We start from the raw sequence: 23,613 nt of genomic DNA on the forward strand, positions 1-23,613 counted from the left end.
GAGGAGGGGTTTTTTGGTTTTGTTTTTTTTTTTGATTGGGTCACACTTGAGCTATCTTGCATACAAAAGGGGCACTCTGAAGGCCTCTAGTTAATTATTCACCCGCCTGTCAAATTTATTGTGTATGCTGATGCAGTCAGAAAGCATTGCAGTCTCTTCTCACAGCAAGACAGAATACACACAAATATGCACAACCGTCACAACTCCAATAATAGGTAAGAGACACGTTTATTTATTATTTATGAAATGGGTTTAAGAAGTATTTGTTTTATATCTAACCCTATAATTTCCAAACATATTTTGATGTGTTCAGTTACAAACATTAAGACTTTTGTTATCACAGTATGAGGTCTAACATTAATGCATCATTTTACAGGTAGACATCACATTTTGTGAAATTTTTTTTTAAATCACTACTGTTTAAAATACGTACACAAACATAGCCTCTTGCTTACACTATATCTTGCGATATATCTCCACAATCAAGTTCAGCATTTTAAAGCTTTTTAACTGAACTAAATGTTGTGTGATTTACATTATATATTCACATGCAGGTCAGAACGGTCTGCAACCGGATGTTAGTGTTGTTATCAAGAGACACGTACTCGAATCTGTGTAATAGTTTGTAGAGGCAATAAGGAACACACCTATATGAATTGCAGAAGGTTTGGCAGCTGAACCCATCACGTCAAGGATTTTGTAGAGAGTGAAAACAGTAAAATAATAATAATAACTTTAATACTTATTGAGTGGAAAATTCATACAAATATGATCTAATGCACTGAAAAGCTTTAAATTATAAATTTAAAGCAACATGTTGGAATTTAAGCATGGAAAATACAAATATTTATCACTGAATAACACGATCAGTTATTTTGACCTGAATTGATAAAGGGTTTTGTTACAAAGCAAGGATTAACTTGGTGGTTATTCAGGGAAATCAATCTTTTTTTTTCCTTTTCATTAAATGTTCTGGTAAATCTACGTATTAAGAGGATGATGCAATATGGGTCAGTTCTTAAGTAGCCCTTAACAATACTGTGAGTAATGTCGGAAATTCAGAATTCAGAAACATGACCGTTTTGTTGTTGTTGTTTTTTTACACAATATTTCATTGATAATAACATTCTCAATCTCCTTTATATTACTCGTGTGTATGAGTTAACTGATCTAGCTGTTTTTTTCCCACTTTTGTAGGTTTTTGATGATTTCAGAAAGCAGAGGTCATCAGCTACAAAGCCAGTACACAAGCAATAGTGAGGTGAACACACACCAGACAACACATTTAATTAAATTACTAGCTAGCTCTCTATACTCTCATTAGAATTATGTATCTATTATCCAATAAAGGACATACATTAAGCTAAAAGTCCACCAGTGGGTTTCCCAAAATCCTCTTAACGCTACGAGCTTCTTAACTAGGAGAGAGAACATTCATTATGCTGCTCGTTCTACCATTTAATGATGATCTTTGTGATCATTGGGAAACTCTGGCCAGATCTACTAGTTTCACATAATATTTGATTGTAATGGAATGTAATAGATGGTTCACTATTTAGTCATGTGTAAGTGTATTTTAACATGAGGATACAGATTTCAAGCATGCGTGTGACTGACTGTGGAAACTGACAGGAAATAATTGTCAGAACAATTAGTGTCTGACAATTATTAATAGTCCTTCACCTTGCATCCTGTATATAATCACATGATTGATAGAGAATGTCTTCTACTGGAGAATGGGACGCTTCTTTTACTGCTATAACCCAATAAGGAAATAAATCTTTATGTTAGCTTTTCTTCACAGATTCTCAGTTATAGCTTATATGACATTTATATTTTTCAAAATATGGCATTTTTTTATCATTCTATTTTTCAGGACTCTCAATCAGGCATATCTGCAGGTAGCATGGACCTCCATTGTCCAGTATGTTTACATGTAGCCATTTTTCCTGTGAAGACAAACTGTGGGCATCTGTTCTGTGGTGAGTAGAACATTTTACACACAGTCGGCCTCTAGTCATACTGGGTAATCTGATCTAGATCCAAATAGGAATAATCAAGATCCATCCATTATCTGTAGCCGCTTATCCTGTCCTACAGGGTCGCAGGCAAGCTGGAACCTATCCCAGCTGACTATGGGCGAGAGGTGGGGTACACCCTGGACAAGTCACCAGGTCATCGCAGGGCTAACACATAGACACAGTCAACCATTCACGCTCACATTCACACCTACGATCAATTTAGAGCCACCAATTAGCCTAACCTGCATGTCTTTGAACTGTGGGGGAAACCAGAGCACCTGGAGGAAACCCACGTGGACACGGAGAGAGCATACAAACTCCACACAGAAAGGCCCTCGCTGGCCGCTGGGCTCGAACCCAGGACCTTCTTGCTGTGAGGCGACAGTGCTAACCACTACACCACCGTGCCACCCCAATAATGAAGATATCAGATGATATTAAGTTTAACCAACAGTTTAATAAGTCATCTCATTGTACAGGCGCCAATCTAGATTGGGTTGGGAATCTATTTCTATATGTTAGGATGAAATAAGGGGATAAACCCCAATTCCAAAAAAGTTGGGATACTGTGTAAAACATAAATAAAAACAGAATGTGAAGATTTGCAAATCATAGAAACCCTATATTTCATTGAAAATAGTACAAAGACAACATATCAAATGTTGAAACTGAGAAATTGTATTGTTTTTTGAAAAATATATACTCACTTTGAATTTGATGTCAGCAACACGTTTCAGAAAAGTTGGGACGGTGCAGCAACATCCTCCAGACTAAAGAGGAGAGGGACCATCTGGCTTGTTGTCAGTGCACAGTTCAAAAGCTGGCATCTGTGATGGTATGAGGGGGCATTAGGGCACATGACATGGGGAGCTTGTACATCTGGGAAGGCATCATTAATGCTGAATGATATATACACATTTCATAGCAATATGCTGCCATCCAGACAAAATCTTTTTTCAGGAAAGGCCTTCCTTCTTTCAGCAAGACAATGCCACACCACTTTCTGCACATATTAAAACTGCATGGCTCTGTAGTAAAAGAGTCCAGATGCTAAACTGGCCTGCCTGCAGTCCAGACCTGTCTTGAAGCGCAAAATATGACAAAGAAGACCCCAAACTGTTGAGCAACTGAAATTGTATATCTAGCAAGAATGGGACAACATTTCTCTTTCAAAACTACAGTAATTGGTCTCCTCAGTTCCTAAACGTTTACAGAGTGTTGTTAAAAGTAGAGGTGATGCAACACAGTGGTAAACATGCCCCTGTCCTAACGTTTTTGAAACGTGTTGCTGACATCAAATTTAAAATGAGCATATATTTTTCAAAAAAAAAACATAAAATTTCTCAGTTTCAATATTTGATATGTTGTCTTTGTACTATTTTCAATGAAATGTAGGGTTTCCATGATTTGCAAATCTTCACATTCTGTTTTTATTCATGTTTTAGACAGTGTCCAAACTTTTTTGGAATTGGGGTTGTATTTGACAGTAGCCTTGTAGCTTGTATAGAAACTAGTTAGTTGGAGGTTAAAGCATAAGATCAGATGGCCTTGGTTTGTTGCATTTGTGAAGGAAACATGCAGTTCTAGAGTCAGTTACAGAAAAGTTCACTCTGATTCAGCACAGGCTCTAAAATGACCTGATCTCAGGTGAGTGGGTGGAGTGAGTGAGAGAGCTGTTGTGTGAACAGTAAGCTAGTATGGAACAGAATTGTCACCAAACAGAACACTCAGCACATGTTGTGGAGCTTAATATTTAACTGCTGCCCTTGCAACAATAGTTTTCATAGCCACGTGACATTGATCACACACATATGTACAGAGAGAGAGATAGCACTATGATGGTCACATACTCTCCTAATGAAACTATTTAAGGATATTGGAATGATAAAGCTGAGCTCTAACTTGCACATAAACCTATTCGTCTCAAACACTATAGCACAAATGGGTCTACAGTAATGAATCTAGGCTGAAATGTTTGATGGCATGCTACAGTTAACCCTTTACTGCGTCACACACAGTGTCACTAAAAGTCAACTTCATTTATACTGAAAGAGCAATGAAACTATGGTGCTAGTATGATACAATAAACTTGGTTTACCTTGAAAAAGCCTGTTACTTCTAATTTGCAGCAAGTGAAAGTCCAATAATGTACTCTTAAACTAGATATTTTATAGTTGACTTGAAAGAGTCTGGGAGGAAAAGCCAATGTTTCAAAAGGTTTAAAATCATTGCTCAATCAGGTCAACATGAACCCGTAGCAACTTGTCCTAATCCCAATCCTCTACTATATGTGATAAGTTGTTTAACCAGAGAGACTGATAAAACAAAACCTTAGCAATGGCAGCTATACAGCACTGGCCTTTGAGACCGTCAACTTGTTGGCCTTTCATTCATGTCTATAAAATTTTGTGAAAACCTTGTCCTGGTGCCTTGACCCCAAACACAGGTTTCAACGTCATGATTTGTTCACTACTTGGAATAAATGTGAGTCCTTCCAGATTTAGTGATCCAGTGCATCTCAAAAAATATGCAATATATCTAATTTATTTTTTTCGCGGTCCGGTTTCCATCAAATCCTGCGCTCTGATTGGCTGGCGAGCGGGTCCGTATCCTATGATACGGACCCCAGTTACGGACTTCTGGCAACTCGCTCATTCACAACAACAACAAACATAGTAGCATTTTTTGTCAACATTTATCTTTTTTTAATAAGATTTATTTATAAGATTATCAAAAATCTTATAAATTTTTGCCAGCATTTCTCAGGAGAATAGCATTAATTTTACATCATGGATAGCGATAACGACAGTCTTCACAGCAAAAGTGAGTTTTACTATCCTGAGGAAGAAGAAATAAAAGAAAACATTTCAGGAGAAAGCTAAAAACCTGTAACTGCAACCAACGCCGAGCAAAAACATGGCTGAATCCTGAATGACTCAATTTTGTATAAACAGGGAACTACATAAGCAGCAAAATGTAGTTTTTTTTCCTGCCATGGAAGTGCACTTGTAGACCGAGGAGGAAGCCATTTGCATTACAGCCGTGAATGAGGATTCAAAATGGCGGCTCGCCTCAGCTCGGCTCGGTTTTCCCTTTCGGGCGCTCTCGTTTTCTGTTAGAATTTGGTAAAGAAAAAAATAAATATATTATTTATCAGCTTAAGGTTAGTCCGTATGGTGAAATACCGTGACCTCGGCCTTGAATACTGACCTTGGCCCAGAGGGCCTCGCTCAGTACTTTCAAGACCTCGGTCACGGTATTTCACTATACGGACCTCCCAGCTGGTAAATAACATATATACATACACACACACACACACACACAATATATATATGGGGGGGCATTTGTAGTAATTTTTCACTTTTATTTAAAGAAGTTGACCTGAACAGAGCATAGGTATTAAACACAGGTTTAAATCTACCATCTTGATTATATAGATCAGTGCATAAATATGAAAACAGGTTGTATTTTCATGGTGCAATTGTTCTCTATGGTTATTGTGGTTATTTATTCCAGACAATAATCTCTCTCTGTCTTGCTCTCTCTCTAGCTCCTTGTCTTATATCGTACTGGAAACACAGCTGTTGTTTAGAGGCTATCAGCTGTCCTTTGTGCAGACAAAAGGTATTAAACACATAATAACACACCCAAGTACAACTAGCCAATGTCATTTATAAGAACCTGTAGAGTAACCTGTAGAACCTCACCCCTTTGTGAGTACTAATTCAACTATACTGGCAAATAGTACAAAATTTAAACTAGAAAATAAAATTCCTTCCTTGTTTGCATACATTGCCCTTTTATGTATTCTATAGGTTGTTTCAGATTTGTTGTTTTGTCCCACCTAGGTGAATGTTATGTATCATCTGTTCCATGAGAGCAGGTCAGACAGGAAGGAGAGAGAGATACTGGGTCACATTGGAGACTACAATAAACGCTATTCCGGAGCACCACGAAAAGTGAGTTCCACTGTTTTGTTTTTCCACTAATCTGTCTCTAGGGAAACAATTTTTTTTAACTTCTAAGCTCATTAGATCTATACTTTTGCATTACTTGATCTCATGACACCACACATTTTCCTCTGTAACTTTGAGGAATGACTCATGGTTACTGGTAGAAACTATAAAACCAGAGAAACAATGAGATGTTGTTTTGTTGATAATAGCTGAAATCAATTTTACATTCTACTTTTGTCTTCCTCAGATAAGCGACTACCTCTTTGATGCTCCTTTCTTCTTGCTGCTTTTGTTCCGGGCTTTGGGAAACATGGGTGGTTTGGTGTGGCTCTTCCTGCTACGAGTGGCACTGTGTGGATTCGGGGCGGCTGCTTCCTTTGTGTCCCCATTAGATGCTATGCCTGGACACTTCAGCAGGGCATTGGGGCTTTTAGATGACCTAGTGGTAGTCTTCCTCCTCCTCATCGCCATCATTAACATCCACCAACAGATGGTACCAGAGAGGACAACCAGACCATACACAGTGGAACATGGTATACTATCTGACATGTTGTAAAATGGTGGGCACTGGATATCCAAGAAGCACCATGAGGAAATTCTTGCACAAAGGGACATAAAAACAGGGGACTACCTGCATCCTCTTCATCAGACTCCAGCACCCAGCAAACATAGTGAACAGGGTTTAAGCAGGAAAAAAAAAAACTCTAAGAGCAGTTATTATACCTTCTATCAGTGTTACACATGGATCTGAAAAGAGGAACTGGGAATGGCCAGAGTCACTGGGTGATGCTTAAGAGGTGTGTGATTGTGAATATAAAAAAACATTCTCAGCCTACTCACAACGTAGACTTAGTGAAGGTCTTGTGTGTGCTACATTTTCATTTATTGGTTCAAATAGCTGTTTATAACTCTTTTTCCTCACTGATACACTTCTGTTGTAATATAATAAAGTATTTTTGTACTTTCAGTGTTTTACGGTAGCAGACAGTATGGAATATTTAAGATGCTAAACCACCATCTCTCTCTCACACAAACAATTATCCTAAAATTTTTAACGAGTATGTGATCATACCAGATTATACACACAACTGTCCTTTAGTTCTTATCAAAAGTTTCCTTTATTGTTTCATCTTTCAAGTAGTGTAATGAAATATCAAACTTGAAGTACATAACTGGGAGACACATAAAACATCACCAAAATCACAAAACTTTTTTAAGCAGTTTTGGTGCACAAAGTCTCGATGAAACAGAATTACTCATCATGGCTCTGCAGCTCATTCTGTGCATAACAGCAACGCTTCTTGTTATTGACATCGCCTGTCCTCTCCTCAAAGTTCATTTGTAAACATGCGCTGATGGACAAATACAGGGTTCGTCAAAATTATGTTAACACTTAAATGGTAGAAACCATTTATTCACAAAACATACATCATATGTGCAAGATGATTTACAGGATGGTCTCAACCTGTTCACCATCATGTTCAACAAACAAAAACCAGCGAGCAACAGTACCATTTAAAGCCCGGACACACATTTCGCAGGGAATAGATGATACCACAGTCCTTATTCTGTCCCTGAGGTCATCGATATCATGAACTTTCCTGCTATGCACATGCTCTTTCATCATACCCAATAATCAGAAATCACAGGGTGTCAAATCAGGGGAGTGTGGAGGCCATGGCAATGGTCCACCGTGACCCATCTATTGACCTGGAAATGTGTGGTCGAGATAAACACGAAACAGTACGGCCAAAACGCGGCAGTGCGCCATCCTGTTGGAAATACCCCGCCAATCAGATCGGTAGTGGAAGTTCATCAATGGCATACTGCTGCACCATCTGTAAGTAGATGTCTGACATCACTGTTGGGGTGTCAAAAAGTAGAGCCCAATTACGCCAGCAGTGGTCAAGGCGCACCACACATTCAGGAAAAAAATAATCCATTAGTGTTAACATAATTTTGACTAACCCTGTATATTCACTTATACAGAAATGGCCCAGGCGGCACGGTGGTGTAGTGGTTAGCGCTGTCGCCTCACAGCAAGAAGGTCCTGGGTTCGAGCCCCGGGGCCGGCGAGGGCCTTTCTGTGCGGAGTTTGCATGTTCTCCCCGTGTCCGCGTGGGTTTCCTCTGGGTGCTCCGGTTTCCCCCACAGTCCAAAGACATGCAGGTTAGGTTAACTGGTGACTCTAAATTGACCGTAGGTGTGAGTGTGAATGGTTGTCTGTGTCTATGTGTCAGCCCTGTGATGACCTGGCGACTTGTCCAGGGTGTACCCCGCCTTTCGCCCGTAGTCAGCTGGGATAGGCTCCAGCTTGCCTGCGACCCTGTAGAAGGATAAAGCGGCTAGAGATAATGAGATGAGATGAGAAATGGCCCAGAAAAACAGACAGTTGAAAGATGAAAGCTTGCACTTTTTTGAAAAATCACTGAGAGTTTACAATACTGATATTAATAAAATTTTTAAATCAATCAAAATTACATGTAGCACAATTTGGTCCTAGTTGCTGGCTTCTGTTAAATAAACAAAATATAACAGTAGCCAGAAAATCTTTTTTCTTTTTAAATGTTATTTATTTCACCCCATTTTCTCCCCAATTTCATCACCTGTCAATTCCCATCCACCAGAAAGTGCTTCCCTATCATACAACAACTACCAACCAAGGAGGGTGAAGGCTAACACTACATCAACTGCTTGTCATGCCTCTTCACAGGGCAGCATAACACACCCGGAGGAAAGTGCTGTCTGCCCTCTTCCACATATATGAGTTCATAGACACGTATGATTGGCTATTGTTGCTGTGATTGACAGGGGAGGGGGCGTATACCACGCCTCCCACCCAGAGAGCATGGCCAATTTTGCTCCCTTGCCACCATGGATGTGCAAAAACATTTCCTTAGCACCATTTTGAGAACACAGATTAGCGACAAGATTGCCAAATATCTTGTGTTTTACTTGGAATGCAGCCATCTTCAGTTTGATTCTTGTTAATTATGTTTGTATAAAATTGTTTTTATAGGTTTAAATTTTTACACAACTATGTAAATCTACCTCTTCTCAATCTACCATACAAATAACCACTGGCTTTCAGGATACTTTCACAGATGTAACAGTGCAGTAGACATACATATCCATAATTACTATGATGACACCCCCTCACTCTGACACCACACGGCAGCATTGTGGAACATGCGGAGCCAAGGTGAAGCACGCAGTGAGGCTCTGAGAGGTGCAGGTGCCCAGGCCCACTGCCAGCCAAGCACTGTGCGCTCTGGGTGGGGCATCATGGCCAGGTGGCGCCCGTCAGGTGAGCAGATACCCGCTATGCCCAGGGCAGAACCATTTGGGTTCATGGGGTAGGTCTCAGTGGGGGCTCCGGAGTCATCCACATAGCGCAGGGGTGCCAAAGATGCACTAATCAGCTTCTGCTGTGCTTCAGGGGAGCAGAACTTCATCAGACCTGTGCCAGAAGTTCTGTGTCATTAACAAGAATTGTAGAAATATTGTAGAATACAACGTCTACATTCATGATTAAATGCGTTTACCTGAGTTGGGTTTTGGAATTAAATTTTAGTTAAATTTTTGAAATTATAATAACAAAAGATCCAAAGCAGATAAGATCAGCCCTCCCAGTCCCTGGAAGAGGGACTTTACATTTAATCTTTAAGAGAAAAGTATTACAAATCACATATTATAAATACCAGTCAGTCTTGACATTAAAACCACCTGCCTAATGTTGTGTAGATCCCCCTGCAACACAAAAACAGCTCTGACCCATCAAGGCATGGATTCCACAAGGCCTCTGAAGGTGTACTGTGGAATCTGGCACCAAGACTTTAGCAGCAGATCCTTTAAGTCCTATAAGTTGTGATATAAGGCCTCCAAGGATCGGACTTGCTTGTTCAGTACACCCCACAGATACTTGATCAGATTGAGATCTGGAGAATTTGGAGCCCAAGTCAATACCTTCAACTCTGTCATGTTCCTTAAAAAATTCCTGAACAACTTTTGAAGTGTGGCAGAGCACATTATCCTGCTGAAAGAGGCCACTACCATTAGGGAATACTGTTGCCATGAAGGGGTGTACTTGGTCTGCAACAATGCTTCGGTAGGTGGTATGCGTCAAAGTAACATCCATATGAATGCCGGAACCCAAGATTTCCCAGCAAAACATTGCCCAGAGCATCACACTGCCTCCGCTAGTTTGTCTTTTTCCCATAGTGCATCCTGGTGCCACCTCTTCCCCAGGTAAGCAATGCACATTTGTAGGTGCAATAGGCTTGTCAAATCAGTCTCATGTAAAAAGGGATCAGTCTCATAAATTCATTAATCATTAATTCAAGTCTCTAGTAGTTTATAGCTAAACTATTAAAATCAATGGAATAACTTAGTGGTGATGTTGCTATAGTTTTAGTGAGTATTGTAGCTCTAATGCAATACGTTTACTCTAGATCTACAACATTCATATAAAGCCTAGGTCACAACCGGCCGTACGTGCTCCTACAGCCGGTCTACGTGCAAAAAACGCAAGAAACGCACGGAGGGTGCGCGTGTGACGTGCTGCTTTTCAAGCCGTAGACTGGCCGCAGACCGGCTGCAGAGGTTCTTTGTCATGTCAAACAAACTCTACGGGTGCTTACGTTTTTTTCAGGTTGCAAGACAAACTTACGGCCAACGTGCGTCTTTCTCCACGAACAAAAAAACAAAAACAAAACGCAGCGATTTGGGAAACGCCAAAAATCACACGGCCAAAAAATCGTACGTCCGGTTGTGACCTAGGCTTAACAACCAAATGGACGAAGGCAATTAGAATACTTGTTTGGCAGAGGTTGGCACTCAGTGAATGTTGTAGCAATAGACAGGACACAGTTTATTCCAAAGATGCCATTTATTGAAATAGCTGACATGAATTAGCAAACTAATACTGATCAGATATAGCAACAATAGCAGCCAAGGAATAATTCAATATAAATGGTGATACAATGTATACAGGTAATAATCAGTAGTGTATATGATGATAACTAAGGCACTAATGGTGATCAGAAGTAACAAGCTATATGCAAGTGTTACAGTGTAGGGGCAAGTGGATGTTAAAATGCGAGAGGGAAATCACGTGTTTGTGTGTCTGTGTGACAGCGTGTGTATGAGTAGGTGTGTGTAAGAGTGTGTGTGTGTGTGTGTGTGTGTGTGAGAGAGAGAGAGATAGATAGAGAGAGAGAGAGAGAGAGAGAGTGTGAGTGAGTGTGTGTGTGCGCGGCTGCGCACTAACGGGATGAGGAGGAGCTAGGGAGAGAGAGAGCGTGAGCAGGCGCACAACAAGGAGGGGGGGAAGTGAGGGAACGAGGTGGCGCGCGCGGGAGAGTAACAAAGGAATCTGTAGCTTAAACTAGTCCAGCTAGGCCTTAAACCCCAAACTTCTACTCAACCCTTAGCTACTCCTGAAATCCCAATGTTGAGGGGTGTAGTGTGACGGAGGGAGTTAAAAAGAGAGAGTGAGAACGCATGCATGAGCTAACTAAATACAGATAGTAAAAGTAACAAAAACAACACGTGGTCTAAAGGGGTATTCACACGGCACATATTTGCATCGATGCTGCACCGATGTATTTTGTTGCGATATATCTTACACCGGGGCGGCACGGTGGTGTAGTGGTTAGCGCTGTCACCTCACAGCAAGAAGGTCCTGGGTTCGAGCCCCGGGGCCGGCGAGGGCCTTTCTGTGTGGAGTTTGCATGTTCTCCCCGTGTCCGCGTGGGTTTCCTCCGGGTGCTCCGGTTTCCCCCACAGTCCAAAGACATGCAGGTTAGGTTAACTGGTGACTCTAAATTGACCGTAGGTGTGAATGTGAGTGTGAATGGTTGTCTGTGTCTATGTGTCAGCCCTGTGATGACCTGGTGACTTGTCCAGGGTGTACCCCGCCTTTCACCCGTAGTCAGCTGGGATAGGCTCCAGCTTGCCTGCGACCCTGTAGAAGGATAAAGCGGCTAGAGATAATGAGATGAGATGAGATATCTTACACCGCTGTAAATTTTGTGGAGCGTTCACACGTCACAAACCTGCTTACTAGAGAGAAGCGTGTTAGCACCGATGCAGCCCCACTTGCGTTCACACGGCAGTTTTTGCGATCGTGCTATACGATAGTAATAATGCGGAAATGAAATATGCGCATGCGTGAAAATGTACTTCCTTTTCCCGGTTGTCATGGCATCACCAAGCGCCGGGAAAACAACGTGGATTAAGACACCAGTGTTGCCAGATACTGCTGACGTTTTCCAGCCCAAAACATGTTCAAATCCGCCAAAAGGCACTTAAAACCGCCCAATCTGGCAACACTGGAAGACACGCAGTTCTGTTGTTGTTGATATTCGCCATTTTGGAAGCGCAAAATACCAGGATGCAAATTATGCAATGCTCGTATGTAATCAACTCTCCTCACGCGTAGCGAGTCTACCCCTGTAGCGTTCAGACGTCCCATTTTATATCGGTGCTGCCCCGCAAACTAGCATTTACTCCGGAGTAAATATCTTAAACCACCTCCCGAGCAGGGTTAGATTTGCACCGGTTTAAGCAGCTTTCAGGGGCTACACCGGTATAACTTTGTACCGTGTGAACGCTCTACCGGGGCAGCCCCGGTGCTACACCGGAGTAAAAGTTGCCGTGTGAACACCCCTTATGACCGACTTTCATGTGAATCAAAATGCGTACATTTAAACCATGAATGAATTCAAATAAACAACACTCTTCACATTAACTAGCTACAGCTAAGACTAACAATTGCCCAGATGCCAGCCTTACTTGAGATCGTTCTTGTTTGGCGACTGAAAGTGCACCGTCTGTTATCCGAAGCCAGCGCGGAGCACAGGTCCAGGGAGGAAACAGTTCTGTTCCTTTCACTTTTACAGCTTGTCAGCTGAAGATCTTCGGGGTCCCGTTGGTTGTTCGATGATCTGGAAGGAATTTTGTTTGTAGTTCGTCGACATTGCGAAAGGGAAAAAAGGGATCCGGTCGCCTTTTCTCTTTAAAATACTGCGTGGGCTGCAGTAACTAACTGGTTCAGTTGTTATTGCAACTACGCGAAGATCAAATACATTGAACTTTGGCTAAAGGGCCGGTATCAATAGCTCATTCTTTGTCCTTTGTTCTTCTGTAGCACAGATGCAACGGCCTCTCTTTCACGCGTGGAAACCCACCGCCAGAGAGAAAGAATTTTGATTCCGCTGCGGGTTTAAAGCATAGTTGTGACATCACTGTATTTGGTATCCGGTATCATCTCTGTATCCAATACCATTACAGGGAGTCAGAAGAATGGGCGGAGATAGAACATGGCATCGAGTACAGGGATTGGTGTGTTCAACACTGTACAGTGAAAAGGAGAAGATGGTTCATATGGCTATGGCACGGCAGCTCATCCCTACAACATCCACATATTGTAAAAGAAATGGTGATGCATCAGACCAGGCCACCTTCTTCTATTGCTCCATGTTCCAGTTCTGATGCTCACATGCTCTTTGTAGGTAGAGGACAGGGGGTCAACGTGGGCACACTGACTGGTCTGTGGCTTCACAGCCCTATATGCAGCAAGCTGTGATGCAGTGTGTATTCCGACACCTTTCTATCATAGCTAGCGTTAACACTTTCAGCAATTTGTACTATAGAAGCTCTTCTATGGGATCAAAACATACAGGCTAGCCTTCACTCCCTAAGCATATCAATGAGCCTTGGGTGCTCATGACCCTGGGCTGGTTCACTGGTTGTGCTTCCTTGGACCACTTTTGGTAGATACTAATCACTGCATACTGGAACACCTCACAAAATTTGCCATTTTGTAGATGCCTGACCCAGTCGTCTAGCCATCACAATTTGTTCTTTGTCAAAAATCACTCAGATCCTTGCACTTGTCTATTTTTCCTGCTTCCAATGCATCAACTTGAATAACTGACTGTTCTCTTGCTGCCTAATATATCCCACCCCTTGACAGATGCCATTGTAATGAGATAATCAAATGTTATTCATGTCACATGTCAGTATTTTTAATGTTATTGCTGATCAGTGTAGATGTAATTAAATATAGGCTGCTTGGGCAGCACGGTGGTGTAGTGGTTAGCACTGTTGCCTCACAGCAAGAAGGCTCTGGGTTCGAACCCAGCGGCCGGCGAGGGCCTTTCTGTGTGGAGTTTACATGTTCTCCCTGTGTCTGCGTGGGTTTCCTCCGGGTGCTCCGGTTTCCCCCACAGTCCAAAGACATGCAGTTAGGTTAATATGGGACGGCCTTGGGCTGAGGTGCCCTTGAGCAAGGCACCTAACTCCCGACTGCTCCCCGAGCGCTGTTAGCATGGCTGCCCATTGCTCTGGGTGTGTGTGGGCATGTGTGTGTTCACTGCTTCAGATGGGTTAAATGCAGAGAGGAAATTTCACAAGTGTGTGATGAATAAAGTTGTGCTTTCTTTCTTTTCTTTCTGGCTATATATAGCCTATAAATAAGAATTGTGAGTAATGTAGCACTCTTTGATATGGCATTTAAGTTAGCTATTAGATTGTAGAGCTATATAATGCCTTATATTCACATTGGTATACAGTATTTAAATAGATTATAATAAACTGTACAAGTAGTTAATAGTATAGGGAAGGTTGGAAATATTCATTCTACCTCAATTAGACAAAAAAAAAATTACCTCATTAGATTTATCAATTATATAGATTCATGTTCTTCCCAAAATAATGTTTTCCTCAGTTTTCTATTTGATAAATGTTCTGAGTGTTTTCACCACTAAAGATTATTTCCTTTCATTTATGGAGGAAGCCAGTAATTAAGTAGAAGCAAGTCATTGTTGGCCACACAAAATAATTTTTCCCTCCAGACTTTTAAATATAATATCTATCATTAGGCGCATCTGGGGAAGCCATAGCCTAATGGTTAGAGAAACCGCTTTGGGACCAAAAGGTTGTTGGTTTGATTCCCTGGACCAGCAGGACTGGCTTAAGACCTAAACCCCAACCACTCCGGCAAGAGTGGTACCTTGTGTCTGATTAGCCAAAGAAAAACTGATGATGCAGATTATCAGTTTGGGCATTAAACCCAAACAACTGATTATGTGCATCACTTTGTGCCACAAAATGTGTGAGAAAACATCACCTTGATAATATACACTAACCAGCCACATTATTAGGAACTTGTTCTTGATTCTAAGATTTCTGTTCTTGGCTGCAGGAGTGGAACCCAGTGTTGTCTTTCTGCTCACCACGGTTGTAAAGAGTGATTATATGAGTTATTATATCCTTCCTGGCAGATTGAACCAATCTGGCCATTTTCCTCTGATCTCTCTTATCAACAAAGCGTTTCCACCCACAGAACTGTCACTCACTCAGTGTTTTTTGTTTTTCGCACCATTCTGTGTAAACTCTAGAGACTGTTGTGTGTGAAAACCCCAGGAGATCAGTAGTTTCTGAAATATTCAAACCAGTCCATCTGGCACCAACACCCATGCCACAGTGTAAGTCACACTTTGAGATCACAATTTTTCCCATCCTGATGTTTGAAGTGAACATTAACTGAAGATCTCGATTTGTATCTGCATGATTTTATGCCTTGTGCTACTGTCAAGGGATTGGCTGATTAGATAACTGTAGGTGTATGGGTGTACTTAATACAGTGGCTGGTGAGTGTATATTGCAGAATGTTGTCTTTGTGGCTATAATATGGCAAAATTTTAATATGCCATGTCAACTACAGCTAGAAAACAGAGAATGCTATGTAAAATATTTACGTACACTCATGATCATCATCATTAGTACTTGTTTTGAAATTTAAACCTGACCTGACGTAAAAATAAAAATCACTAGATTATTTTGTGCTCTGTTTGGATGAATGTGATCTGAACATATGAACATCTATTTAGATGGTTTTTTTTACTTCTACTTTTCTTTTTCTTTTAATCTTGCAGTACTTTGACTCAAGTAATATATTTGACTACTCTTCCCAACTTCATAAAAAACAGTGAATATATTTTTAAAAAGTATGCCATAAAAAGGAGTCGATGACTAGATGCCAAGACGCACCATCCAGGTAAATATATGCTACTGTGATATTCTTAATACGGACAGTCTCACCTTCTCCATGGGCAACCCAAACACCCAGGGCAGATCCCTCCATGCCCTTCAGCATAATGGCTGGAGAAGGCAGAATGCCAACACTCACAAAGCGAGACTCAAACCGACCGGACTTATTATGGGTCAAGGCCACCTCAGAGCCTACAACAGAAAGTGCAACAGAGTATGAAAGAGTGATGCAGAGAGAAGCACTGAAAAATTAAGCAAGACACAAAGCTAGAAAGAAAAGTGATATGAATCTCCACACATGTCCCATGATGCAAAAAAAAAAAGTTAAAACATGTCACAGTCATTATAGAAAATAACATGCATCAAACTTCCAGTATACCTAATAAAAAATGACCACATGCATCTATTGCTTGGCTTTCATTTGGATACAACCTTCTTTTAAGACCACCACTCACCTCCATCCTGTGCTCCACCTACCCAACCCAGCAGAGCCAGGAGCTGGCAGCCATTACACACCCCGAGACTAAGTGTGTCATTACGATGCCGGAAACGTTCAAACTCCTCCCGGGCATTGGGGTTAAAGGTAGCAGTAGCTGCCCAGCCTGAGAAGACAATCAGAACAATTGAATATAAATATTATGACACCCTTAAGCACAAAAGAAACACAATTTATACACGCAAACATTTGCATTGGGCAGCACGGTGGTGTAGTGGTTAGCGCTGTCGCCTCACAGCAAGAAGGTCCGGGTTCCAGCCCCATGGCCAGCAAGGGCCTTTCAAACTGTGGAGTTTGCATGTTCTCCCCGTGTCCGTGTGGGTTTCCTCTGGGTGCTCCGGTTTCCCCCACAGTCCAAAGACATGCAGGTTAGGTTAACTGGTGACTCTAAATTGACCGTAGGTGTGAATGCGAGTGTGAATGGTTGTCTGTGTCTATGTGTCAGCCCTGTGATGACCTGGCGACTTGTCCAGGGTGTACCCTGCCTTTCACCCGTAGTCAGCTGGGATAGGCTCCAGTTTGCCTGCGGCCCTGTAGAACAGGATAAAGCGGCTACAGATAAAGAGATGAGATGTCCTTTTTTTTTTTGTACAACATTTGCACATCGTATAAAGTGCATGTTTAAAAGTTCTCAACAGAGCAGGAACAAAAGTAGTTCATTCATTGCTCCAATATTAAAGTAGCTTCCTAATTAGAAACACAGCTAGAAATTCATAGTTAAAACTTTTTTGTGCAGGCATTTTAACACAGCTACTTTATCATTTCAGTGAACATGCGTGTGGGATCCTTTGTGATGTGTGTGTGTGTGTGTGTGTGTGTGTGTGTGTAAGGCTCACCTTTGGCTGACCCCAGCACATCAGCATAACTGAAGCCACCTACAAATACAACAGCTCGGAATGGGTCAAGGGTCGTGGAGCCGGAGCACAGGTCCTGCATTGTGACATCCCACACCTTCAAACAACAAAACCAAACATGATAGCACGTTTTTCTAGCAAATATAAAAGAAAATACATTCTGTATAACATTATGAGGTTATACATAAAGTCCATTAAAATATATATATCACTATTTGTGTTGTAATACTTGAATTTATGCAATTTTTGGTATTTAATTGAAGGTCTCTAATAGGGTTGTTACAGTGTCACAGTTAGCCACGGTGTATAATCGAACAGCTACTCTACCAGTAACCTTATCAGAATGCAAAGTAAAATACATTTCCATCTCTTTTTTGGGGGGGGTCAGCAAAAAAGCCACTTTCTTTTTAATGATAATGTCATAAATACCGACAAAGAGATTTTAGAGAAATATTGTACTTCTGTTACTGATTCCATCATATCCTATATTTCTGGGAAATTTGTATGCTTTTTCTGGACAGAGACAATCCAAGAAGCACATGTTTTGATCACCTTGCATGAAAATTAAAAGGAAAAAAGTACTGGCTGATTTTAAAATGCAGAACAGTTAAATATAGAGGACATTTAAAAGGGCTTGCCAGAGAATTTAAATTTCTGGGAATTTTTGCTAAGTTCCTAGAGATGCTGTAGGCAAATAAACTATTAATGATGTATTAATGAAGTGCTGCTTATGTAGCCATGCACCCTACAACAAGGGTTAATAATAAATATGTCAAATAGTCTATTAAAATGAGGTGCATGTAGTACATTTGGGAATTTTAATGAAGACACTCCCACCTGTGTGGTTTACAGGATTACTTCTCCTGCCCGATTCGATCGTCATTATTACAGATGTCTTCCAGCAACATTACTTAACAGACATACATCCAGAAATCATATCCTGCAATAATTATGGGATTGTATCTTTTTGTTACATCCTGGGTATGACGTTAAACTGCTTCCAGGTGGAGTGAAGAGGCCGTGCGTGGGTTTAGTAAGTCCCAGCTAAAGTCTATAAAAAAAAGTGCACAAAAGGCCGCTTGTATTCATTCCATGACTGGTGGTTTGGTCGGCACCATAAAACTGAGTTGTTCCCTGGATAATAGGGTTAGGGATTCCACCTATGGATTAATAGGCAGCTGTGGGACTGCAACACAGCTGTATTTCTATTCAGCATAGGAATTCTGTAGCGAGTCACTGGTAGATAGAGAACTTGTGGCAGATGGAATTTTCCGTCAGGAACAACAGCTGGCAATTTCTTGCGCAAGTAAGTTGAGCATTGCAGGTTGATAGTGGAGTGGCGACCCTTTGACAATTTAGCCTCTACTTTCTCATGATGGACGGTTATTCAAAGTATAAACATTGGAAAAGGAGAGATGACAGTCTAGTCCTTGCGACTATTGAGAGAGAGATCTGTGCAAAGGGAAAGAGAGGCAGGAGACGTTCAGAATGGGTGGACAACATCAGAAGTTGGAGAAGTGGGATGGAGAATGGTAGGAGACTGGCTGTCAAGGGAAACTCCTACGGCTCTCTTTAGGGCTAGGACATGCTGAACTGAACTGATCTTTTTGTTTCCTTTTAGGGTTTTTTGTAAATATTAAAGGATATTCAAAGATACTTTCAAACTGTAACATGCCTAATCGCTAATTAACTAAAACCTGAAGTGTTTTGCATGTGTACTTGTGTACCTCGAATCCGGCCATATACAGAGAGACGGACATCTCTCGATCTCCATTGCTGCCTTCCTCACGGATAACTGCAACACGAGGCTTTCCCACAGCTATGCAAAATTACAATACAAAGACATCATGTAAATCAGTGAATTAATAAAAAAATATATATATCAAGGTGGTCTTGACTTCCAGCAAGTTCACAAGCTATCTATTTCATTATTTAAAAAAAAATGTTAAGGCTTTAGACAAACCTAGTTCTTTTGCTATCTGTGTTTTAGCAGGGTCAAATGTCAGTTTGAGGTATGGCTGGGTGCGAATGGATAACCCCTGCTCTTCCTGCCGTACGCACAGTGGATTGGCCTGCAGACACTCCAGCTGGAAGCTTGTGCTCTCCCATAATGCCCTGAGAGTGGATAGACGCTCATGCAGCACTTCCTGTCCACAGAGGCTCACCCTGACCTGAAGAACAAGAATTATTTAATTATTTGTCATTCGAAACCATGTTATAAAAAAAGTCACTAAAGCACAAATGGGCATGACTTACTTCTCCTCCTTATACGATTAATAATATAATATATAATTAATTACACAGGGAAACAAAATGCCTGGCTAGTGAATTTTGTATTCTTCAGAAAGCCTTGGATGACAAATGCAGCTGTGGCACATCCATAGAGGCAAGTGGTGCAGAGCCCCTCTCATACATATACACACACACACACACACACACTTCCATAAATTTAGGGCACTGTGTAAAACATAAAAAATAGAATAATTTGCAAATCATGGAAACTCTATATTTCAGTGAAAATAATACAAAGACAACATATCATATGGTGAAACAGAGAAATTTTGTTTTTTGAAAAATATATGCTCATTTTGAATTTGAGGTCAACAACACATTTCAGAAAAGTTGGGACAGGGGCAACAAAAGACTAAAAAAGTTGTGTAATGCTAAAAAAAACAAAAACAAACAAACAAACAAACAAAAAAAAAACACCTCATGTGGTTACTTGGCAAAGACGTCAGTACCCTGATTGGGTATAAAGAGCATCCCAGAGAGGCGGAGTCTCTCAGAAGTAAAGATGGAGAGGGGTTCACCGCTCTGTGAAAGACTGCATGGGCAAACAGTGCAACAATTTAAGAATAATGTTCCTCAATGTACAATTGCAACGAATTTGGGAATCAAATCATCTATGGTACGTAATATCATTTAAAGATTCAGGGAATCTGGAGAAATCTCTGTATGCAAGAGACAAGGCTGAAAACTGACATTGGATACCTGTGATCTTCAGGCCCTCAGGAGACACTGCATTAAAAGCAGACACGTGTCTGTAGTGGAAATCACTGCATGAACTCAGGAACACTTCAGAAAACCATTGTCTGTGAAAACAGTTCATTACTGCATCCACAAATGCAAGTTAAAACCAGATATAAACAATATCCAGAAACACTGCCACCTTCTCTGGGCCCGAGCTCTTTTATGATGGACTGAGGCAAAGTGGAAAATTGTCCCGAGGTCTGACAAATCAAAAGTAGAATTCTTTTTAGAAATCATGGACACCACATCCTCCAGGCTAAAGAGGAGAGGGACCATCCGGCTTGTTATCAGTGCACAGTTCAAAAGCCAGCATCTGTGATGGTATGAGGATGCATTTGTGCACATGACATGGGTAGCTTGTACATTTGGGAAGGCATCATTAATGCTGAATGATATATACATGTTTCAGAGCAACATGCTGCCATCCAGACAAAATCTTTTTCAGGGAAAGCCTTCCTTCTTTCAGGAAGACAATGCCAAACCACTTTCTGCACATATCAAAACTGCATGGCTCCATAGTAAAAGTTCCGAGTGCTAAACTGGCCTGTCTGCAGTCCGGACTTGTCTCCCATTTAAAAACTGAAATTGTAGATCAGGCAAGAATGGGACAACATTTCTCTTTCAAAACTACAGCAATTGGTCTCCTCAGTTCCCAAACATTTACAGAGTGCTGTTAAAAGTAAAGGTGATGGAACACAGTGGTAACCATGCCCCTGTCCAAATTTTTTGAAACATGCTGCTGACAGCAAATTCAAACCGAGCATATATTTTTCAAAAAACAATAAAATTTCTCAGTTTCAACATTTGACATGTTGTCTGTACTATTTTCAAGGAAATATAGGGTTTCCATGATTAGCTGACCATTGCATTCTGATTTTATTTACAGTTTACAGAGCATCCCAACTTTTTTTTGGAATTGGGGTTGTATGATATCTTCGTAAAGTTCTCATTTACAACTCCATACATTTTAAATTCTGATAAAACTTACCTCTTTTGAAAGACCAAATTGCTATTGAAAAAGACATAAGCCAATGTTCCACTGATTTGGTCATCTTTCTAGATGCTGGGCAATCATGGGGCATCACTTTTTATGCTCACTGCTCCATTTAGCGCCAAAGAGTTATTATTGTACCTAGTGGTCAAAAATAAGAACTGTAGCAAGCTCTAATGGAGACCCATTGGGCGGGAATCACACTACCCCATGCTTACAGGAGAGACAGAAAATGGTATGATTGCCAACTTGAGCTAGTTTTAAAAATATTCTGCGGCCACCAAGATCTTGTTTTATAACAAAAATCAGAATTACAGCTCAAAGGTTTTCTCAGACAAAGGCAAAGCGTAAATGCAGACAGTGTATCTATGCTATACAGAAGCATTTCTACTCTCTAAAGATTGAGAGAGATAAAGGGTATACATTAGGGAGTGGATGTCCATATATCAGAAATGCATGTGCACCATTGTGACCTTGTTTTTCACGCAACGGCTGACAAAAAGGAGAAAAACATGTCTCCCTCTTTCAGTGCCTGAATGTTTTGTGCTAGTTTCAGTTGTTTTGAGAGGTTTGTGAGATGTAGTTGGGCTGGAAATTTGCCAACTGTGGTTAATGGTGACGGAAACACACCTGCTATATTGAACATAGTTTAACAATGGTATGTCTAAAACCTCTCAAACCAAGCTGCTCATCATTATTCTGGATGATTGTATAGCATCAGCTTACAATTACCTATTCACTAGATAGTAGCCTACAGCAGTGGTTCTCAACTAGTTTTACTTCAGGACCCACATTTTATGTTGGGCATCAAGTCACGACCCAACATTACACTAAAGTCATTTATCATATGGAAGTAAATGAAGAAATGCATATTAAATTTTGCATAATAATGCTATTATTGGTTACACAGGCCTAATAAAGTTAGATAATAGCAATTTACTATCTTCAATAATAGGAAATAAATCAACTTACATAATGAGTTGTTAATGTTGTACCTTAAGTATAAAGTGGAAAATATTTTCATAAATGCAACGTATATGCTTAAATCAAGTGCAAAATGAATTATTCACATGACAATATGAAAATGAGCCACTATATAAATGCATACACATCATCCTGAGCAAGTGCAATTTACCTAGTCTAAAAAATAAAACAAAGATTGGGACAAATAGAATTACAAATTGTACACGAAAATGAAATATGTACAACTATTAAATGCATAAACATAATAATGAGATTAAACTGCAGCTAACAAGTACAGAGCTAAAATCCTGTTCTTGCATGTGCAAATCAATGGGAAACCTGAGGATGTTTTTTCATGTTGATAAGTGTCTCAAAATCAGGATGGCGTGATCAGATAAATCTGTTAATTCAGTTAGAGTGCATAATATTCTCTTGCCTTAATGCATATTTTCTGCTGCTTTATGTCCTGTACGTCTTGTCATGTCTTGTTTACTCCTCCATATGGTGTCATTGTTTTTTTGTTTTTTTTTCCCCAACTGATTCGTGGCAAATTTGTGCCAAGGTTCTCTCTGGTCATGTCGATAACTGCAGGTAAAACTGTATGGATCTTTTTGCATTTTGAAATGTTATGAGTGAGCTTTATGATGCAAAGTAATTGTTCTTGAACAATGTATATGTTTTTGATCATTTTTTGAGCCGTGTCCAAATCCTGTTGCTTTCTTTTGAAAAAGTCAACAGGTTTGTCTTTATAGCTTGAGTGTTTTGTCACTAAATACTTTAAAGGATATACACAGAACCTTTATTTTTAAATAATTTCTGAGTGGATAGTATCTCCATCATTGTCTCTTGTATGCTGCATCTCGTCTTGTCTTCTTCCGCTTTATCCAGGACCGGGTCGCAGAGGCAGCAGTCTAAGCATGGAAGCCCAAACTTCCCTTTCCCCAGACACCTCGGCCAGCTCCTCGGGAAGAACACCGAGGCGTTCCCAGGCCAGCCGAGAGACATAGTCCCTCCAGCGTGTCCTGGGTCTTCCCCGGGGCCTCTTCCCAGGGGGACATGCCTGGAACACCTCCCCAGGGAGGCGTCCAGGAGGCATCCGAAAAAGATGCCCGAGCCACCTCAGCTGATTCCTCTCGATGTGGAGGAGCAGCGGCTCTACTCCAAGCTCTTCCCGAGTGACTGTGCTTCTCACCCTATCTCTAAGGGAGCGCCCAGCCACCCTGCGAAGAAAACTCATTTCGGCCGC

The 23,613-nt window shown here is 40.8% G+C and overlaps 2 protein-coding genes across 4 annotated transcripts in view; one reads left to right on the forward strand and one right to left on the reverse strand.

Annotated features, from left to right (window-relative positions):
- The first annotated feature begins 996 nt into the window (after window positions 1–996).
- Window positions 997–6,533, forward strand: si:dkey-183n20.15 (RING-HC_RNF170 domain-containing protein). Its single transcript, XM_060915706.1, has 6 exons — window positions 997–1,010; window positions 1,198–1,261; window positions 1,877–1,982; window positions 5,572–5,645; window positions 5,870–5,980; window positions 6,225–6,533. Exons 1-6 carry the CDS (start codon window positions 997–999, stop codon window positions 6,531–6,533), a joined length of 678 nt encoding a protein of 225 aa, XP_060771689.1.
- Window positions 6,534–7,077: 544 nt separating this feature from the next.
- Window positions 7,078–23,613, reverse strand: part of pfas (phosphoribosylformylglycinamidine synthase) — a 47,118-nt gene continuing 30,582 nt past the window's right edge. For 2 of the 3 annotated variants that reach the window (XM_060917509.1, XM_060917510.1), the window contains 6 exons: window positions 19,347–19,554; window positions 19,111–19,202; window positions 17,366–17,480; window positions 16,489–16,635; window positions 16,085–16,225; window positions 7,078–9,437 (listed from right to left, as the gene is read on the reverse strand). In XM_060917509.1, the coding sequence (XP_060773492.1) occupies window positions 9,118–9,437; window positions 16,085–16,225; window positions 16,489–16,635; window positions 17,366–17,480; window positions 19,111–19,202; window positions 19,347–19,554 (1,023 nt within the window). In that variant the 3' untranslated portion in view covers window positions 7,078–9,117. Of the gene's footprint in view, window positions 9,438–16,084; window positions 16,226–16,488; window positions 16,636–16,661; window positions 17,061–17,365; window positions 17,481–19,110; window positions 19,203–19,346; window positions 19,555–23,613 lie in introns of those variants that run through there. The other variant, XM_060917511.1, reaches the window with a different exon arrangement.

Source organism: Neoarius graeffei, chromosome 3 (assembly GCF_027579695.1).
Source record: "Neoarius graeffei isolate fNeoGra1 chromosome 3, fNeoGra1.pri, whole genome shotgun sequence".
Classification (NCBI taxonomy): domain Eukaryota; kingdom Metazoa; phylum Chordata; class Actinopteri; order Siluriformes; family Ariidae; genus Neoarius; species Neoarius graeffei.

Bases quoted from the DNA above. Each gene is read 5' to 3' on its own strand.
- si:dkey-183n20.15 (XM_060915706.1), top strand. The intron at 1,262-1,876 runs GTGAACACACAC...TCTATTTTTCAG, and splicing joins AGTACACAAGCAATAGTGAG to GACTCTCAATCAGGCATATC. The intron at 5,646-5,869 runs GTATTAAACACA...TGTCCCACCTAG, and splicing joins GTCCTTTGTGCAGACAAAAG to GTGAATGTTATGTATCATCT.